The 19,167-nt window shown below is 41.8% G+C and overlaps 2 protein-coding genes across 4 annotated transcripts in view; both read left to right on the top strand.

The window, feature by feature from the left end:
* Positions 1-25: 25 nt before the first annotated feature.
* On the top strand, positions 26-10,077 carry gpr20 (G protein-coupled receptor 20). Of its 2 annotated transcripts, XM_058084758.1 has the most exons (8): positions 26-1,498; positions 2,989-3,236; positions 6,523-6,776; positions 6,847-7,113; positions 7,192-7,433; positions 9,040-9,124; positions 9,192-9,317; positions 9,440-10,077. In XM_058084758.1, exons 3-8 carry the CDS (start codon positions 6,573-6,575, stop codon positions 9,641-9,643), a joined length of 1,128 nt encoding a protein of 375 aa, XP_057940741.1. In that variant the 5' UTR covers positions 26-1,498; positions 2,989-3,236; positions 6,523-6,572; the 3' UTR covers positions 9,644-10,077. The 2 variants fall into 2 exon arrangements, with proteins under 2 accessions (XP_057940741.1, XP_057940742.1); XM_058084759.1 differs by lacking the exon at positions 26-1,498 and having other exon boundaries at positions 2,406-3,236.
* Positions 10,078-10,168: 91 nt separating this feature from the next.
* slc45a4b (solute carrier family 45 member 4b) overlaps positions 10,169-19,167 on the top strand; it is a 13,603-nt gene continuing 4,604 nt past the window's right edge. The window contains exons 1-8 of one of the 2 annotated variants that reach the window (XM_058084749.1): positions 10,169-10,347; positions 12,714-13,068; positions 13,152-13,412; positions 15,949-16,137; positions 16,224-16,403; positions 17,589-18,220; positions 18,298-18,435; positions 18,513-18,761. In XM_058084749.1, coding sequence (XP_057940732.1) covers positions 13,199-13,412; positions 15,949-16,137; positions 16,224-16,403; positions 17,589-18,220; positions 18,298-18,435; positions 18,513-18,761 — 1,602 coding nt within the window. In that variant the 5' untranslated portion in view covers positions 10,169-10,347; positions 12,714-13,068; positions 13,152-13,198. The remainder of the gene's footprint in view (positions 10,348-12,713; positions 13,069-13,151; positions 13,413-15,948; positions 16,138-16,223; positions 16,404-17,588; positions 18,221-18,297; positions 18,436-18,512; positions 18,762-19,167) is intronic. The other variant, XM_058084750.1, reaches the window with a different exon arrangement.

The following is a 19,167-nucleotide window of genomic DNA, read 5'->3' as shown; positions in this document are numbered from 1 at the left end:
CGGAGCGACTTATGTATGTTTTTTTTCTACCTAATTATGCATTTTTGGCCTTGTGCGACTTATACTCCGGAGCGACTTATGTATGTTTTTTTTTACCTAATTATTATGCATTTTTGGCCTTGTGCGACTTATACTCCGGAGCAACTTATGTATGTTTGTTTTTTTTTACCGAATTATGCATTTTTGGCCTTGTGCGACTTATACTCCGGAGCGACTTATGTATGTTTTTTTTCTACCTAATTATGCATTTTTGGACTTGTGCGACTTATATCCGGAGCGACTTATGTATATGTTTTTTTCTACCTAATTATGCATTTTTGGCCTTGTGCGACTTATACTCCGGAGCGACTTATGTATGTTTTTTTCTACCAAATTATGCATTTTTGGCCTTGGGCGACTTATACTCCGGAGCAACTTATGTAAGTTTGTTTTTTTTACCGAATTATGCATTTTTGGCCTTGTGCGACTTATACTCCGCAGCGACTTATGTATGTTTTTTTTCTACCTAATTATGCATTTTTGGACTTGTGCGACTTATATCCGGAGCGACTTATGTATATGTTTTTTTCTACCTAATTATGCATTTTTGGCCTTGTGTGACTTATACTCCGGAGCAACTTATGTATGTTTTTTCTACCTAATTATGCATTTTTGGCCTTGTGTGACTTATACTCCGGAGCGACTTATGTATGTTTTTTTTTTTACCTAATTATGCATTTTTGGTCTTGTGCGACTTATACTCCGGAGCGACTTATGTATGTTTTTTCTACCTTAATTATAAATTTGTGACGCATGAAGACTTAAGAAGGCGGCCGCTCCACACCATCAAAGGGTGAGTTATTTTTCGTTTGTGTTCATTTTTTATTGTTTGACTTATTTCTTCCCTTCGACATTTTATAGAGTACTAAATGTAATAAGTTGGTGCATTCAATCCATCCCCAAACATTTGATCATTTTATCAAAGTGACAAAAAAAAAAAATGGAGACCAGTGAAGGACAGTCCCCATCCCATCATCAATATCGGCCTCTCATCCCTGACAAATGTATCACGTCACGCGTCATGAGAGGAGAGGCGATGAAGGAAAAGGTGCAGAGACTTTGTCCTCCGTCGTCCATCATCAACTTATTCCTGACACGGACGCAGTCATCCGCTTCTCCTTGTTTGACTCACACATCGGAACGTCATTGTTGACCCTCACACTCCCACATGCACAAATCCGTCATCCACTGATCCATCTGGCATTTTTATGTTTATACATACACACGGAGACGGAGACTGTCCACCTCTCTTAACTTCTTTTGGACGCCTCGCCCTTCACTTCTTCTCGTCCGTCCTCGTGTCCTGCGTCTTCTCTTTGTATCAGTAACAGGTTGATCCATGGCGCCCTCTCCAGACATCCGTTATGGCGGATGTTTCCGAGGAACCCTGCCAGGCTGTGAGTGATGATGATCTTCTGGACAGGAAGCCAGGAGACGCAGACCTGTCTCATTCTGTCAGGTAGATGCAGAGGAGGCCTGGGACGAGTTAGAAAATGACCTCCGACGCTTTAGCTTAGTTAGCTTTTCTTCCCGTCACTCACCCACTGGAAAAAAGTATCCCTGAGGTTGTTATAAATAGTTATGATTCTAATTTTAAGATCAATGAAGCAGAATTGTCAAAAAGGAATATTAGTTTAAAAAAATGTATTTATATATTCGGTCTGTGAAATGATTAAAAATTCTAATACGTTTTAAAATTAATCCAGCATGATTAATCAGCATTTGCGTGTCAACTATGCCCATTTTTACTGTATTCCCTAAACAAAACAAGGCAAGAAAGGTTGCGTTCAAAGACACCATGCAATTTCAGGTGTGTAGATGTATTTTCTGTAATACATTTTAAAATTAATCCAGCATGATTAATCAGCATGATTAATCAGCATGATTAATCAGCATGATTAATCAGCATTTGCGCGTGAACTATGCCTAACTGTATTTCCTAAACAAAAACGAGCCAAGAAAGGTTGCGTTCAAAGACACCATGCAATTTCAGGTGTGTAGATGTATTTTCTGTAATACATGTTAAAATTAATCCAGCATGATTAATCAGCATGATTAATCAGCATTATTAATCAGCATTTGCGCATGAACTATGCCTAACTGTATTTCCTAAACAAAAACGAGCCAAGAAAGGTTGCGTTCAAAGACACCATGCAATTTCAGGTGTGTAGATGTATTTTCTGTAATACATTTAAAAATTAATCCAGCATGATTAATCAGCATTTGCGCGTGAACTTTGCCTAACTGTATTTCCTAAACAAAAACGAGCCAAGAAAGGTTGCGTTCAAAGACACCATACAATTTCAGGTGTGTAGATGTATTTTCCATAATACATTTTAAAATTAATCCAGCATGATTAATCAGCCTTTGCATGTGAACTATGCCTAACTGTATTTCCTAAACAAAAACGAGCCAAGAAAGGTTGCGTTCAAAGACACCATGCAATTTCATGTGTGTAAATGTATTTTCTGGGTATTCCAAGCATACTTAAATGCAACAAGTTGTACTCCCGAAGCGAAGAGTCACGTTAGAGATGAATAATAATATCCAGTTATTGTTTTTTTATTTGTCTTTTAGCTAAAATAAAAGGAAATAGATACAAAACTTTAGTGAGACCAGCCATGTTTAGAGAGACATCGAGAGACAGTGCCACTGAGGAAAAGACAGGAACTGGAGGTAGCACAGATGAGGATGCTGAGGTTCTTATCGGGAGTGACCAGGATGGATAGGATCAGGAACGAGTACAATAAAAAAAAAATAAAAAAAATAACTAAAAAGCCCAGAGAAATAGAAGAAAACACTACAAAATGTTTTTTTTCCCAACTAGAAATGTTATACATTTCAGTAAATTCTAACAAACATCTGCAATTCACATGGGGCATGCGTGTCTTGATATCAAATGTAAACAGATAATCCAACTTCCTGTCTGAAGACGAACAGACGGGGCAGTGAGAGGGAGGGACGAGGTTAAGAGTGTTGTTACAAGGAGAAGAGCCACTGAATGGAGGATGGGACGCTATCTTGAAAGAAGTCACTAAAACCCAAGAACCTGCATGGAGACACGGTGATGACATCTGGATGTCGTTGTGGAGTTATGAAGATACAAAGTCACCCGCTGGGACGTTCAACAATTGGGATTGGGATCCACGATGATGGGGCCACAGAAAGAACTTGAACCGGGCTGTTTTTCCTCTCAGGTTAGTACCCATCTATTGGCAATAATGTATTCTAAAAAAGTGTACTATTGTTATTTGTATTGTATTGATATTTGTAAGACACTTAAATCAAAGTTATTGCAGCAAGAGAATGTCCAGTTTTCCTGGAGGGGGCACTCGAAATGCAATAATTTGATGGTAGACAGCGTGAGATCTTTGTTCCCTCTGTCTTTTTATAGACCCCCCCCCCCACACACACACACACACAAGCATATACAGTACAAGACTCCCACGCTGCTGGGATTTATTTGGGATGCGCTTCTCACCCCCCCCTCCCTATTTGAGATGCCTCTCAAATGTCACTTTGCAGCAACCGTTGCATCACAACGCTCTTTGATGTAAGCATAGCGAGCCGTATGACGACAGCACGCGTCAATGTCATAAATACAATATGGACTCCATTAAGGCTTTCCTGGTACCGTAATTCTATAAAGTTGCTTTCAAACTTCATGTTTCCGTTATTTATCACAGGAAAACATGAGCTTAAGTAAGGCAAATTCATCATTATATTTACATCCGTGATGCTAATTCAGTGTCACTGCAGGAAAACAGTCAGACAACCAAGCTTATTTTGGTACATTGACATTATTGTTAAAGCCTACAGCCAACACGTTTAGCGCAAATAATGGATCCTAACTATTTATATTGACTATTGGTATTTTTATAAATCATCATGCACTGCTAAAATGGAGACCTTTTATATACAAGAGTGGGAATATTTAAAAATCAGAGACATAGTCTCTCCAATCGGATGTACCCTGAACACCTCACTAGGGAGGTATCAAAAGCATGTATTTGTGGATGATCAATATTGTTTGTTTATATGCCAAAAATGCATACTTAGGTAGAAAAAAACATACATAAGTCGTTCCGGAGTATAAGTCGCACAAGGCCAAAAATGCATAATTAAGTAGAAAAAAACATACATAAGTCGCTCCGGAGTATAAGTCGCACAAGGCCAAAAATGCACAATTAGGTAGAAAAAAACATACATAAGTCGCTCCAGAGTATAAGTCGCACAAGGCCAAAAATGCATAATTGGGTAGAAAAAAACATACATAAGTCGCTCCGGAGTATATGTCGCACAAGGCCAAAATTGCATAATTAGGTAGAAAAAAACATACATAAGTCGCTCCGGAGTTTAAGTTGCACAAGGCCAAAAATGCATAATTAGGTAGAAAAAACATACATAAGTCGCACTGGAGTATAAGTCGCACAAGGCCAAAAATGCATAATTAGGTAGAAAAAAACATACATAAGTCACTCCGGAGTATATGTCGCACAAGGCCAAAATTGCATAATTAGGTAGAAAAAAACATACATAAGTCACTCCGGAGTATATGTCGCACAAGGCCAAAATTGCATAATTAGGTAGAAAAAAACATACATAAGTCGCTCCGGAGTATAAGTCGCACACGGCCAAAAATGCATAATTAGGTAGAAAAAAACATACATAAGTCGCTCCGGAGTATAAGTCGCACACGGCCAAACATTCATAATTAGGTAGAAAAAAACATACATAAGTCGCTCCGGAGTATAAGTCGCACAAGGCCAAAAATGCATAATTAGGTAGAAAAAAACATACATAAGTCGTTCCGGTGTGTAAATCGCACAAGGCCATAAATGCATAATTAGGTAGAAAAAAACATACATAAGTTGCTCCGGAGTATAAGTCGCACAAGGTCAAAAATGCATAATTAGGTAGAAAAAAACATACATAAGTCACACTGCAGTATAAGTCGCACAAGGCCAAAAATGCATAATTAGGTAGAAAAAAAACATACATAAGTCGCTCCGGAGTATAAGTCGCACACGGCCAAAATGCATAATTTGGTAGAAAAAAACATACATAAGTCGCTCCGGAGTATAAGTCGCACACGGCCAAAAATGCATAATTAGGTAGAAAAAAACATACATAAGTCGCTCCGGAGTATAAGTCGCACAAGGCCAAAAATGCATAATTAGGTAGAAAAAAATATACATAAGTCGCTCCGGAGTCTGTCACGGTTGGGCATGTCTGTGTTACAATGCGACCCCAGGATGCAGAGAGCAGGACCGAATGCAGGTAAAAATATTTATTTTTTTGCAATAATTGCAGCAGCAGGAAAAAGGCAAGTCAGGTAGCAGAAGGACAAACTATAATGATCTCAGGCAGGGAGAAGCACACACCTGAACTAAATAGACAGCACAAATTAGGGACAGGTGTGGGACATTAGGACAACCAAGGCAGACACGGGAAAACAGGAAGTCCAATACAAAATAAGAGTGTCCAATAAGGAAACCAAAGAAAGGGAACATAGACAAATTGTCACCTGGGAACCCACGCAGGGCGTGAAAAGGTCACACAAGGCCAAAAATGCATAATTAGGTAGAAAAAAATATACATAAGTTGCGCTTGAGTATAAGTCGCATTTTTTGCGGGTAATTTATTTTCCAAACTACTTAACCAAAACAGACATTACGTCATCTTGGAAGGCAAGTTCTAACATCAACGCTCCGGAGTATAAGTCGCACAAGGCCAAAAATGCATAATTAGGTAGAAAAAAAACATACATAAGTCGTTCCGGTGTGTAAATCGCACAAGGCCATAAATGCATAATTAGGTAGAAAAAAACATACATAAGTTGCTCCGGAGTATAAGTCGCACAAGGTCAAAAATGCATAATTAGGTAGAAAAAACATACATAAGTCACACTGCAGTATAAGTCGCACAAGGCCAAAAATGCATAATTAGGTAGAAAAAAAAACATAAATAAGTCGCTCCGGAGTATAAGTTGCACACGGCCAAAAATGCATAATTAGGTAGAAAAAAACATACATAAGTCGCTCCGGAGTATAAGTCGCACACGGCCAAAAATGCATAATTAGGTAGAAAAAAACATACATAAGTAGCTCCGGAGTATAAGTCGCACAATAATTAGTTAGAAAAAACATACATAAGTCGCTCCGGAGTATAAGTCGCACAAGGCCAAAAATGCATAATTAGTTAGAAAAAAACATACATAAGTCGCACTGGAGTATAAGTCGCACAAGGTCAAAAATGCATAATTAGGTAGAAAAAAACATACATAAGTCGTTCCGGTGTGTAAATCGCACAAGGCCTTATAGTTGTAAGCTATGCTAACACAATGCTTATTCAGCTACATGAAAAATAACTCTGGAGTATAAGTCGCAGGAACAGCCAACCTATGAAAAAAAGTGCGACTTATAGTCCGGGAAAATACGGTATTAAACTGTGTTAATATTTGTCATCATCATCATCATCCAGGTTCTCACTTCCATCACCAACCTCCATCATCATCATCATCTGCGTCAGTCATGGTCACCTTAATTGCAAACAGCACAGAGACTTGGACTACGGGCAACACTTCACTCCCTGAAGTAACGACCGGATCCAGTTTTGGCGACAGAAACGGGATGACAGCCTGTCTTCAAGAGCTAGCTCATTTGGACGAAGGACTTTATAATGACTTCTATGGACTTTGGATAGCATTGATGGTCATCAACTCCATCATATTACTGGTATAGGTCTCTCATTGGTGAAGGGTATTTATCATCATGTTTTATTTAGTCCCTGGTCTTGTCTTCGCAGGTGGGCATGGCGCTGAACACATTGGCTCTGTATGTGTTCTGTTTCCGCACCAAACCAAAGAGCACGTCCGTGATCTACACCATCAATCTAGCCGTGACCGACCTTCTGGTCAACCTCTCGTTGCCTACACGTATTCTGCTTTACTACAACGGAAGCGCTTGCCTCACCTGCTCCTACTTGCACATCTTCAGCTACTTTGTCAACATGTACTGCAGCATCCTCTTCCTCACCTGCATATGCGTGGACCGCTACCTTGCCATCGTTCAGGTGAGGCAAAAGCGTTACGAAGCATCTTTTTCACGAAACAGTCTCATTTCATTGTTTTTGTTTTTTTTCCCGTTAAAGGTCGAAGCATCCCGTCGGTGGCGTAACTCCGGCATGGCAAAATGCGTTTGTGTCTTGGTGTGGCTGTTCGCCATCGTGGTCACCTACTCCTTCCTGTCCGCCTTCCAGCGCACAGGGTGCTGTCTTTCTAAGCTACTCTTCCTCACCGTGACAGAGTTCTTTGTGCCCCTCGTCATCATCGTGGTGTTCACGCTGCGGATCGTGTGGGCGCTGGCGGACCGCCGCTTGATGCAGCAGAGCAGGTACTGGGGATGCTTTTTGTGAGGGGGTGGTTAGGGACCACTAGAGGTTAGGGATCACCGAATTTAGTCCTAATTAAAAACATTGTATCTCCAAATTATGTTTATTATTAAAGATGTACTGTAGCACCTCCTTTTCTGTCTAACATTCACGGTAGTAGAAAAAACATACATAAGTCACTCCGGAGTATAAGTCGCACAAGGCCAAAAATGCATAATTAGGTAGAAAAAAACATACATAAGTCGCTCCGGAGTACAAGTCGCACAAGGCCAAAAATGCATAATTAGGTAGAAAAAAACATACATAAGTCGCTCCGGAGTATAAGTCGCACAAGGCCAAAAATGCATAATTAGGTAGAAAAAAAACATACATAAGTTGCTCCGGAGTATAAGTCGCACAAGGTCAAAAATGCATAATTAGGTAGAAAAAAAACATACATAAGTCGCTCCGGAGTATAAGTCGCACAAGGCCAAAAATGCATCATCAGGTGGAAAAAAACATACATAAGTCGCTCCGGAGTATAAGTCGCACAAGGTCAAAAATGCATAATCAGGTAAAACAAAACATACATAAGTCGCTTCAGAGTATAAGTCGCACAAGGCCAAAAATGCATAATTAGGTAGAAAAAAAACATACATAAGTCGCTCCGGAGTATAAGTCGCCCAAAGCCAAAAATGCATAATTAGGTAGAAAAAAACATACATAAGTCGCTCCGGAGTGTAAGTCACACAAGGGCAAAAATGCATAATTAGGTCGAAAAAAACATACATAAGTCGCTCTGGAGTGTAAGTCACACAAGGGCAAAAATGCATAATTAGGTACAAAAAAACATACATAAGTCGCTCCAGAGTATAAGTCGCACAAGGCCAAAAATGCATAATTAGGTACAAAAAAAACATACATAAGTCGCACGAGGCCAAAAATGCATAATTCGGTAGAAAAAAACATACATAAGTCGCTCCGGAGTATAAGTCGCACAAGGTCAAAAATGCATAATTAGATACAAAAAACATACATAAGTCGCTCCGGAGTATAAGTCGCATTTTTGCGGGTAATTTATTTTCCAAACTACTTGACCAAAACAGACATTACATCATCTTGGAAGGCAAGTTCTAACATTAATAAAAGAATAGAGAACAGGCGGGATAGGTGTAGGATGTAAGATATGCTAACACAATGCTTATTAGCTACACAAAAAATAAACAAACAGAAAAGGTGTCCAGTGTTTATGTAACATAAACACTTTTTTCATTTATAAGTCGCTCTGGAGTATAAGTCGCAGGAACAGCCAACCTATGAAAAAAAGTGCGATTTATAATCCGGAAAATACGGTATCAAAATCAAAGTCGAAGCTAGTGCAAACAATTATGGTGCATTCAAGGACAATCAAACAAAGAGTGGAATGTCAGCGTTCAACAAAGTAACAGCAGTGAAGGATGAAGATGAAGCATGTCAAAATGGTGGTGTACATGTATACTGTCTTTTTTACCTGCATTATAATGTATGTATAAACTATTACTGACTTATGATGAATGGAGTGCTGCCTCGTGAATGTACGGGAGTCCATTTTATAAAGTCAGATCTTCTACTGGTTTTGTCCGTGTCCAGAAAAAGACGACGTCGGGCCGTCCAGCTGCTGACCACAGTGCTGATCATCTTCACCGTGTGCTTCACGCCGTTCCACATACGACAGGTAATGTAGGTAAAAGCTGCTATCGAATGCGAGTATCCACTAACGCCAATACGCATCACTACCGTAGGTGGTGGTGTACTTTTACCCGGACATGCCTCACCACGCCATCGTCTACCATTTAACCGTCACGCTCAGCAGTCTGAACAGCTGCATGGATCCGGTGATCTACTGCTTCGTCACAAACAACTTCCAGGTACAATCAAAAGTCAAATATGGCTACCATGTTTCACTTCACTGATAATCTGCTCACCTGTTAATTAATCGTCTATTTATTCTTAAGTTATTTAATCATAATTGTTTCCTATCCCGGCTCAGGCAACTATGAGAAATATTTTCCGGCGTGCGGAGGCAGAGCAAAGCAGCGGTGACATCATCAGCATGCATCACAGCTCCAAGGCCTCGGGAGGGCCTGCTGTCGCCGTCCCCGATGTCATCACGATGAACGTGATTTCCTCCTCACCGCCGAAAGAGTCGGAGAAAAACTCATTTTCAATTCAACATCACAGCAGGAATTCGTAGTGGGGGCCGTACCGGAAAATCGGGAACAAACCGATTCATCCATACATTTTCAATACTGCTTGTCCTCATTGGGTTCACAGGTGAGTCAGTTAGTCTCCTAACATGGTATTTACTATTGGAGTAAAAGTTATCTTAACAGCTAAGCCAGAATGCTGCTAAAATACATATGTGTCAATTGCAGAGGAAGAAAATAAACACTGTCTGGATATTTATGTATATGCAGCACTTTATAGCTTGGATTCTAACCGGAAAGTTCAAAATAATGGTCCCTTTTGTACAGCAGAGGGCGACATTGCTCCCCTTTCAGGACCACGATGTATAATATACATGCATGTAATATGTTTTTGTATTTTTTACGTAAAATTATGAATATAAAGCAATCATTTGTGATTAATTTTATTTGTTTTTTTTATATAAAGTACGATTGCAGCACATTACTTTGTTTGTCGTTTTCCGGAAGTGAACGTGCGATGATGACGTTTACACGCCTCCAATTTAGCCACGCCTCTCTTTGTTACTGTGGTAACCGGTTGAGGTTGAGGAGGGGGGTCGTATATTAGTAAGTGAAGCGCACACACATCTAGCTGGCAAAAGGTTAGCCGACTTGCTAGCCCGACACTTGGGGCTTCGCTGTCCGCGGTATCGAACACGGTTCCGGTGTGTGACGAGGGACATGGCTTCATTTTGAGAAATAACATCCTCAGGTAGGTTTCCGTACATCTTGGCGGTTTCCCTCGCGAGTGCGCGTGCTGGGTTTGGAATCCTTTCCAACCGGCGGTTAGCACTTTTGAGTTGAACGTTAGCTAGCGAGATGTCGTGTTTTTGTCATCCATCTGGACTTGACACATTGCTTTTATGCGTTTTTACGCGACCTGCCAACCTCCGGCTAAGTGTTAGGTACACGGCAGAAGAGCTAGGGGATGTTGCAACATTAACAGGTAGGACAAAGTTACGGTTAGCTTGACAAAAAAAAAAAAAAAACATGTCCAGACCGGCTAAACAATCCCCCTACACGTAAGTACCGCTAATACCATTCATTCCACACAGGGAAACAGTCATTTCCACTCTTCACGGAGTAGAATAAGGAATTTGTGTTACTCTAACACATCTGTGTTCTTCCTAAAGTGTGGTGCTTATCATAGAATGGGAAAATCTACAAAAAAAGTGACTGTTCAGGCTGCTCAGTTAGTATGGCAGCAAGTAAGCGATAATAATAATAATAGAAGAACACAATTTACACCACAAATTGAGCTGTGTTTAGTCTGTATGGGAGATGCCGCCACCGACAAATACATACAAATGGTGGTAAAGCGTAAAGGTGTGATGATAACCATAGAACCGGAAATGCAACAAAAGTGGTGCTATACAGCTGTCGTGACTGCCGGGTACGATATAGTAGCTACATCAACAGTAAAAATAATTATAGAGTAACAGACTGTCTGCTACAAATAATAATAATAAAAATAAGAATATTAAGCCGCCATAGAGCAATACGAGTTATGGCAGAGAAGGAAAGTGTAATGGTAGCCATAGAACCGGAAATACACATGTATACACTGTAGCAATAGTAATAGTAAAGGACCCCAAATTGAGCTATGTTTAGTATTTATGTGAGATGCCATGATAGAATGGTACCACTGGTGGTAAAGAAGGAAAGTGTCATGATAACCATAGAATCTGAATTTCAATTAAAAATGTATTGTATTAACTTATTTAACTTTTTTCAACAACCAACAGAATATGAATGAAGAATCTCTTAATTTAATGGCAAAGTTTCTGAATGCACATAGACAGTCTAAAAGCAAGTTAGCATGTATACCAAAAATGCATACCTCGCCTATGGGACAAAATATGGGCGCCAGGCAAAATGTGTAAACAAAGATGCCAGGAAGTGGAATAAGTGAGTTATCACACACACTGGCATGTATAGGCTAGCATGTGACAAGCTGAAGGGATCATGTATAGTGTCACGGTACACAATGGAATCCATATTTTCCCTTAATGAACCACAGCTCCTAGGTACTGGCAGGACTCGTGCAGCCGGTGACTCTGCTGATACAATTATCTTGGTACTTTTAGATACAAACTGTACACAGACTATAAAGTACCGGTACATAGTGGTGGGCAAAAGCTTTCATTTCAGTGAACTGGTTCATTCAGTAAAAAAGATCCGTTCATTTCAGTCAATTGGTCGTGAGCCTGTGATCTCCCCCTGTGCAAAGAGCTGTGTGGAGTCAGTCCGTTCACTCACGTTCATATTTGTTCCGACTCAACATCGCAAACAACACGTGATGACTTAGTGATGTGTCGGTTATGAACGAACGGGTCAAAAGAACTAGTTCTTTTTTATGAACGAGGTCACGGAGTCAGTCTCGGGACTGAACCACAGCTCCTCAGTACTGGCAGCACTCGTGCAGCCGGTGACTCTGCCGCTGCCGTGCTTGTCTGTAGGGACGATACAATTATCTTGGTACTTTTAGATACAAACTGTACACAGACTATAAAGTACCGGTACATGTGGTCGGCAAAACCGTTTATTTCAGTGAACCGGTTCATTCAGTAAAAAGATCCGTTCATTTCGGTCAATTGGTCGTGAGCCTGTGATCTCCCCCTGTGCAAAGAGCCGTGTCGAGTCAGTCCGTTCGCTCACGTTCACATTTTGTTCCGACTCAACATCGCAACAACACGTGATGACTTAGTGGTGTGTCGGTTATGAACGAACGGGTCAAAAGAACTAGTTCTTTTTTGTGAACGGAATGAACGAGGTCACCGAGTCAGTCTCGGTCTTTCAGTCAGCTAACCCCACCCACCCACAGAGCGAGTCGCGACGATAGGATGAGACAGGCAAGCACGTAGATAGTCCCGCCCTTGCAAAAGGAACGGTGAACTGACTCTCCAGCCAATCAAAAAAAAGCATTTGCAACTGAACGGGTATTTTAGGAGCGGTTCGTTCAATACTCCCTTTTGTGAGCTATACCGTGAGCTGCACTGAAACCCAAGTTGTGCGTGTCGAAGATGGCCTGAAACGAACGGAGGCGGTCTGTGCAATGCCCTGTCTGTTTCTCTGCAGGTCGCCGTCGGGAGTCTTTGTCAAGGAAACGTGCACACGCTTTGGCTCCAAGCGCCCTTTGGCACTCCCCGCACATGCTCTGCAGGCACGCACACGCAAATGTTGCACAATCTGAAAGCTCCAAACACCCTCGCGGCCACTGCAAACACAGTTACCGAATAAGTCCAACCCTCACCTTCAAAACACACACATATCCGCCCTCCAATTATCCATATTTTTTTTTTTTGGAGCTGGAGCTTCATTTTCATTTAGCACAAGTCACACCGAGGATTTCATCTGCATCATTTTTGCTGAATAAACCTGCAAAAATCATAATGGACGGAATCAGTTTTTTACCACCATCAGGCAGTTGCAGGTGTGGCGGTGTGCCCTCAATCAATGTATACTGTAGGTACTTTGTGACTGATGAATATATGGATGCTTTATATCCCCATCTAGGGAGATAATAACATTTTAACTGGACAAAGTTAAATAGACAAGCGGTAATGGAAGCACTGGCGGCTTCAGAGAAGAAGCCAATAAAGGACGCAAACAATGGCAAAAGTGAGAGAGAGCATGCGGAGGAAGCGGCGGACGAGGACGCCACGCGTACGCGGATCCCCTTGCACCGCTGGGTGATGCACGGAGCGGTGATGTTTGGCCGGGAGTTCTGCTACGCCATGGAGACTGCCTTGGTCACACCGGTGCTTCTCCAGATAGGTAAGGATTTAAATATTAAAAAAACAAACACTTGCAAAGTTTCAACACACATTTCAATTAGTGGCTCTTCAAGTTATGCGAGTCGGCTGGATGCAGCGTCATGTGACTGCAGCAAAACATAAGAATTAACCTAAGTACACAAGTATGGTCCTTGCAGGTTAAGACAGCAGATGATTATATAGGATATGTACCCATAATTATTATGGACTTAGGGGCCCACATAAAAAAAACACAACCTAATGGTGGAAATAAACATTTTTCATTTTGTCACATTAATATATTCTTAGCTAATATAACAACAAGTCAATGGCACATTGCCCCCTGAGAAAGCACTATACAGTTATTGTTTACTTTTGGTTCAATGCATGCGAAAGGTTCTGTTTACACTGCTTGCCAGGACAGAAAGAAACCTGATGTAATAAACTCACACCAGTTTATTACATCATTAATTTATTGCTACAAATAGTTAAACCATTAAAAGCCAACCCAGCCAAAGAGGTTGTTGACTATCCCCGGCATGCGTACTGCAACATGTGTCACGTTAACCTGCACGCCCAGCAATAGCTACGAGCTATGTCCGTGGCAAACCGAACAAAGGCATTTTTTCCTGGTATGTCAAGAATGTCCAGCACAGCACATTTCTCTCTCACCGTCTTTCCCCGTGTTGGCAATAGTGGGAGAAAGATCAGGTTTAAAAAAAAAATGGAAGGGGCCGTTTTCTTTTCTAATGATACAACTTTGCAACGTTATGCAAAATCCACGGAAAGTCCACGGAATGTGGATGCAGTTAGTTTCTAATTTTCCTCTAGTTTTTTTTTTTGTGTAATATACCTTTTAGGCTCATGTCAGGTGGTAGAACCGCATTTGTTAACGATACCATATGACGAGATTGTGGCTAAGGGAATACAAATTAGCTTTTCAACATTCAAGGTACCGCAAATGTGCGATATTGTGGTAAAAAGTAAATAAATATTCATGTTTTTTCCTGTGGAAACACATATATCACTCATCACAAGTCAGTAATTATTTAAAATATCCAGCATATACTGTTAGATATTTTTATCTCTTTATGTTTCACCTATGTTTTGGAAGCGTTAAAATTTCGCACTTTTTTCATCGGTCCTTGAACGCACCGTAGCTGTGTGCTCTGGCTGCACCATGACTCCGATCACGTCTGTTCATGGATCATCTTACATGATCATGTATTGACGGTGAGTACCTATACATTTTATTATTTCAATGTGTCTTAATATACTAATATATTATATTAGTTATATTATATTATTATATTCATTCATTCATTTTCTACCGCTTTTCCTCACGAGGGTCGCAGGGGTGCTGGAGCCTATCCCAGCTGTCTTCAGGCTGGACTGGTAGCCAGCCAATCACAGGGCACATATAGACAAACAACCATTCACACTCACATTCATACCTATGGACAGTTTGGAGTCGGTAATTAACCTAGCATGTTTTTGGAATGTGGGAGGAAACCGGAATACCCGGAGAAAACCCACGCATGCACGGGGAGAACATGCAAACTCGAGGGTGGAATTGAACCCTGGTCTCCTAGCTGTGAGGTCTGCGCTCTAACCACACGACCGCCGTGCCGCCTATATTATTATATAATATAGTTAAATACTAAGTGTGTTGCGGCATATTTTGGGTCACGAGTAAACAATAGCGATTGAAGAGAGAATCTTACTGATTAATAACGGTCACTTTTATTGCAAATGTTGATCTGAAATCAGACCACAGAATCGTAGTGGCAAGTTTGCAGTCCAAAAAAAAAAAAACACATTTCCTTAACCGCCATAAGGTTTTCATTTGTGCAAAGGTGCTGTTCAAACCTAAAGGGGCAAACTCGGAAGCGTCTTTGTTTGGCCTCTGCCATGCTGTGAAAGTGTAGCTAAACACGTTGACTCAGGGGGAGTGTGGGGGGGGGGGGGGGCGGAGACCTCAGCGGAGGAGGAAGGCAGCGTGGGTAACATGTTCTTCCCGTGAGAACCAGCCAGCTGACTGGCTTGGAATCCAATCGAGATGAAAACAAAGCTCCACTTCTCTAGAAGGGATGGAAAATTTTGGGTTTTTGTTGTTTTGCTGGAGCGAGAGCGCCTGGCTTTAAATCTGCCAATGTGAGCGCGGCGCATATGGCAGACTCATCACGGTCACGCTTCGTCACGATTGGTTGCTATTTCTGTTCCTATTAAACGGTCACCTCCGAGTTACTGGTTCTCTCGAGGTACCCTGGACTTTGCTTTACATCAACAGACGTGGCTTCACCTTAAATGGCTGACTCGGTTGAAGTTAATGCACAACAAAACAATGTTGAAATCGAACGTGTTTGAAAGATATCAGCTCAAAGTTGCGTCATAAAGAAGTGATTCATTGAAAGATAAACTTTTGATTAAAATACCAAGGATGCTACTATTGAACATCGCTGCCCTGTGATGGAGACCGGAACGGTAGACAAGGTTCCGTTGTCAATATGAACCGTCCTATGACTCTTGAATGAATCGTTGTATTGTGTGCGTTTCAGGCCTTCCCGAGCAGTATTACAGTCTAACGTGGTTCCTCAGTCCCGTCCTGGGTCTCTTCTTCACACCTGTGATGGGCTCAGCCAGCGACCGCTGTACACTGCGTTGGGGCCGCAGGAGGCCGTTTATACTCGCGTTGTGTGTTGGCGTCCTGCTGGGTATGGCGTTGTTTTTAAATGGATCCTTGATAGGTGGGTGAAAAGTCGCAAAGCATATTTCTGTGTGGATTGTACGCAGCCTGATCATTTTCCGTGTGTGTTTTTTTTTTTTTTTTCAGGCCTTTCCATCGGTGACCGTGCGGGAAGCCAGCCAATAGGGATCGTTCTCACTGTTTTAGGAGTGGTGGTGCTGGACTTTTGCGCTGATGCCTGTGATGGACCCATCAGAGCTTATCTTCTGGATGTGGCTGACGCAGAGGAGCAAGATATGGCGCTAAATATCCATGCCTTTTCTGCAGGTAACTTTTCCATCCATGCATGATCCAAGCATCCATCGGAAAGGCATCAATGACCTATCATGCTGTAGGAAAGGAAATATTATACAGTAAACCTCGGATATATCGGACTCGGATATATCGGAAATTCGCTCACAATGGACAGATAAAAAAGAACAGATTTTTCTGTAATGCATTTCCAATAAAAATTCATTGCATATATCGGATTTTTTATAACGGATTTCACCTATTTCGGACAAAATCTCCAGTCCCGTTCCAATGCATTTCCATTAAATTTCCCTGGCATATATCGGATGGCCGCTTCGTGGCGCTCCGATTCGCCGAATCGTGACAGGCCGCTATACGACGTCATTTGCAGCGTTTGCAGCGTTGCCTGCGCGTCCAGGTACATTGGAAACATAGTCAAGGAAGTGCCTTTTTATAACGGAGAAAATCCCATTTACGCATATACCGGATATAAATCCGATATATGCGTAAAACGGACATTTTCCGGTATACGCATATAACGGATTTCGCTTATATCGGACAAAACCAGTGGGAACAATTGAATCCGATATATCCGAGGTTTACTGTATAAACAAAACAATAGCATTCCTTTGTGAATATGTCGGGCGGCACGGTGGTCGAGTGGTGAGCGCGCAGACCTCACAGCTAGGAGACCAGGGTTCAATTCCACCCTCGGCCATGTTCTCCCCGTGCATGCGTGGGTTTTCTCCGGGTACTCCGGTTTCCTCCCACATTCCAAAAACATGCTAGGTTAATTAGCGACTCCAAATTGTCCATAGGTATGAATGTGAGTGTGAATGGTTGTTTGTCTATATGTGCCCTGTGATTGGCTGGCCACCAGTCCAGGGTGTACCCCGCCTCTGTCGCCCGAAGACAGCTGGGATAGGCTCCAGCTGATAATCATTCATTCATTTTCTATCGCTTATGTCCATAGTTAACTCAGAATTAATCCCATTTAATCGTAGATTAAATAAGTTTTTATCTATAATATGTAGGAGAAAACACTTTGTGGTAAACAAGTCGATGTAGTTGCACATCAAATTTTATATTTAAAAAAAAAAAGCTGGCCAAAATGCAATAGGGGTCCCAGGATTGACCCCTGGGGATAGGCTCCAGCAACCCCACGACCCTCGTGAGGAAAAAGCGGTAGAAAATGAATGAATGTAAATATGTCCTCTCCAGGTCTCGGCGGCGCTATTGGCTACATGCTCGGCGGTCTGGACTGGACCGGAACAGCTCTGGGTCAAGCGTTTAAGTCACAGCAGCAAGTGCTCTTCCTTTTTGCCGCCATCATCTTCATCACCTCCGTCATATTGCACATGTTTAGCATTCCCGAGAGGCGCTTTGCGCCATCGCTGCAGCGTAAAGCCACAAGGAGAAGGGAATCGAACAGCCAATCGTCCTCCAGGCCTGTTAGCCACACGCCACCTCTTCTGGACATAATCACAGAGGAGGACGCCTCTTGCAGAGAGGACGACCAATCAGATCCCGAGCCCAGGGAAATGGACTTCCTGGTTATGGAGCGAGTGCGTAGCAAAAGTGATTCGGTTCTAGCCATGCCAGACACGACAATCAAGCTGGATCCTGATCTGGACCCGACGCTCCAGCTCTTCTTTCCAGAGGTGCACCATGTGTTACCCGAAATCCAGGAGGGTCCGCAAGATTCTTTTAAACCTTCAGACGGCGGTATCGGTAATAACACACCCAGAATTCCAGACGGGATGGCGGTTGTGCATTCCGGAGATTCAGCCTTTTCCGAACTCAACGGTCACACAAATAGTCCATCCTCTCCGGGCTCAAACGTGAAACCAAAGGTGAAGGAGGTCTTTCACGTCTGGTTACGTTGCCGTGAACATCACTCATCTTTTTTTTTTTTTCCTCCCTGGAGCAGACCAAGCTGTCTAACGGCCTCAATGCAGGCACGGAGCGCTGCAATTCAAACAAAAGCCACGCCTCCAATAAACCCGGCACCCGCCTCCTCAGCGCCTCCACGTCACCGCGGCCGCACAAGCACACTTTCTACCGACAAGTAATTTCAAAATGTCTTTCAAAGTCAATTATTCATTTAAAAAACAGACTGACATTCAAATGTGTTTGATTCCTTAGCCGTCTTTCACGTTCTCGTATTACGGACGAGTGGGATCGCATCGGCACAGACTGCGACGGGCAACCGCCTCGAGCCCTCAGCCCATCACCACGTCCCGCAGTCTGAACGATCTGAGCGATCTGCAGCGGCGAGGAGACAGGAGGGACTTTCAGCTTTCCACCAGCAGTATGTCCTCGGAGGCCTCCAGCAGCGACAGCCAGTCCGACAAGGGAACCACTGTACGGCTGCTATGGCTCTCCATGTTGAAGGTTAGGACCATCCAGTAGGAAAGGATGCAAGGACATTTTCATATTCATATTATAAGATGCTAAGAAGTCGTATACTGTATATTTCAAGAAATGTGTGATATGGATGGAAAAGATTTTGTTTTTTTTTTCTAATATTTAAACTTTTGTAGGTTTTCAATATTCTGTCTATTTTATGATTTTTTTCCCCCCAAACCTAATTTTCCAAAAAATGGCAATATATATATTATGACTTCATAACAATATGTTTTTCTAATATGTTCACATTTATGCTACAATAATGACACTATTTTCACAATATTTTTTTACAACAATTTTTTTTTTCATTTGAGTTTTTTTATTCAACTATTTCCACTTTTTCGTGTAGTTATGATTTTATTCCCATAATATTTTGACTTAATTCTCATAA

The sequence above is a fragment of the Doryrhamphus excisus genome, chromosome 10, assembly GCF_030265055.1.
Source record: "Doryrhamphus excisus isolate RoL2022-K1 chromosome 10, RoL_Dexc_1.0, whole genome shotgun sequence".
Lineage (NCBI taxonomy): Eukaryota > Metazoa > Chordata > Actinopteri > Syngnathiformes > Syngnathidae > Doryrhamphus > Doryrhamphus excisus.
This window is presented reverse-complemented; position numbering and strand designations above follow the sequence as displayed.

What these genes read in the sequence shown, in the direction of transcription:
- gpr20 (XM_058084758.1), top strand. Translation starts at nt 6,573, where the DNA reads ATGGTCACCTTAATTGCAAACAGCACAGAGACTTGGACTACGGGCAAC. An exon ending in TCAACTCCATCATATTACTG is followed by an intron (nt 6,777 to 6,846) that starts GTATAGGTCTCT and finishes TTGTCTTCGCAG; the next exon opens with GTGGGCATGGCGCTGAACAC. An exon ending in CGCTTGATGCAGCAGAGCAG is followed by an intron (nt 7,434 to 9,039) that starts GTACTGGGGATG and finishes GTCCGTGTCCAG; the next exon opens with AAAAAGACGACGTCGGGCCG.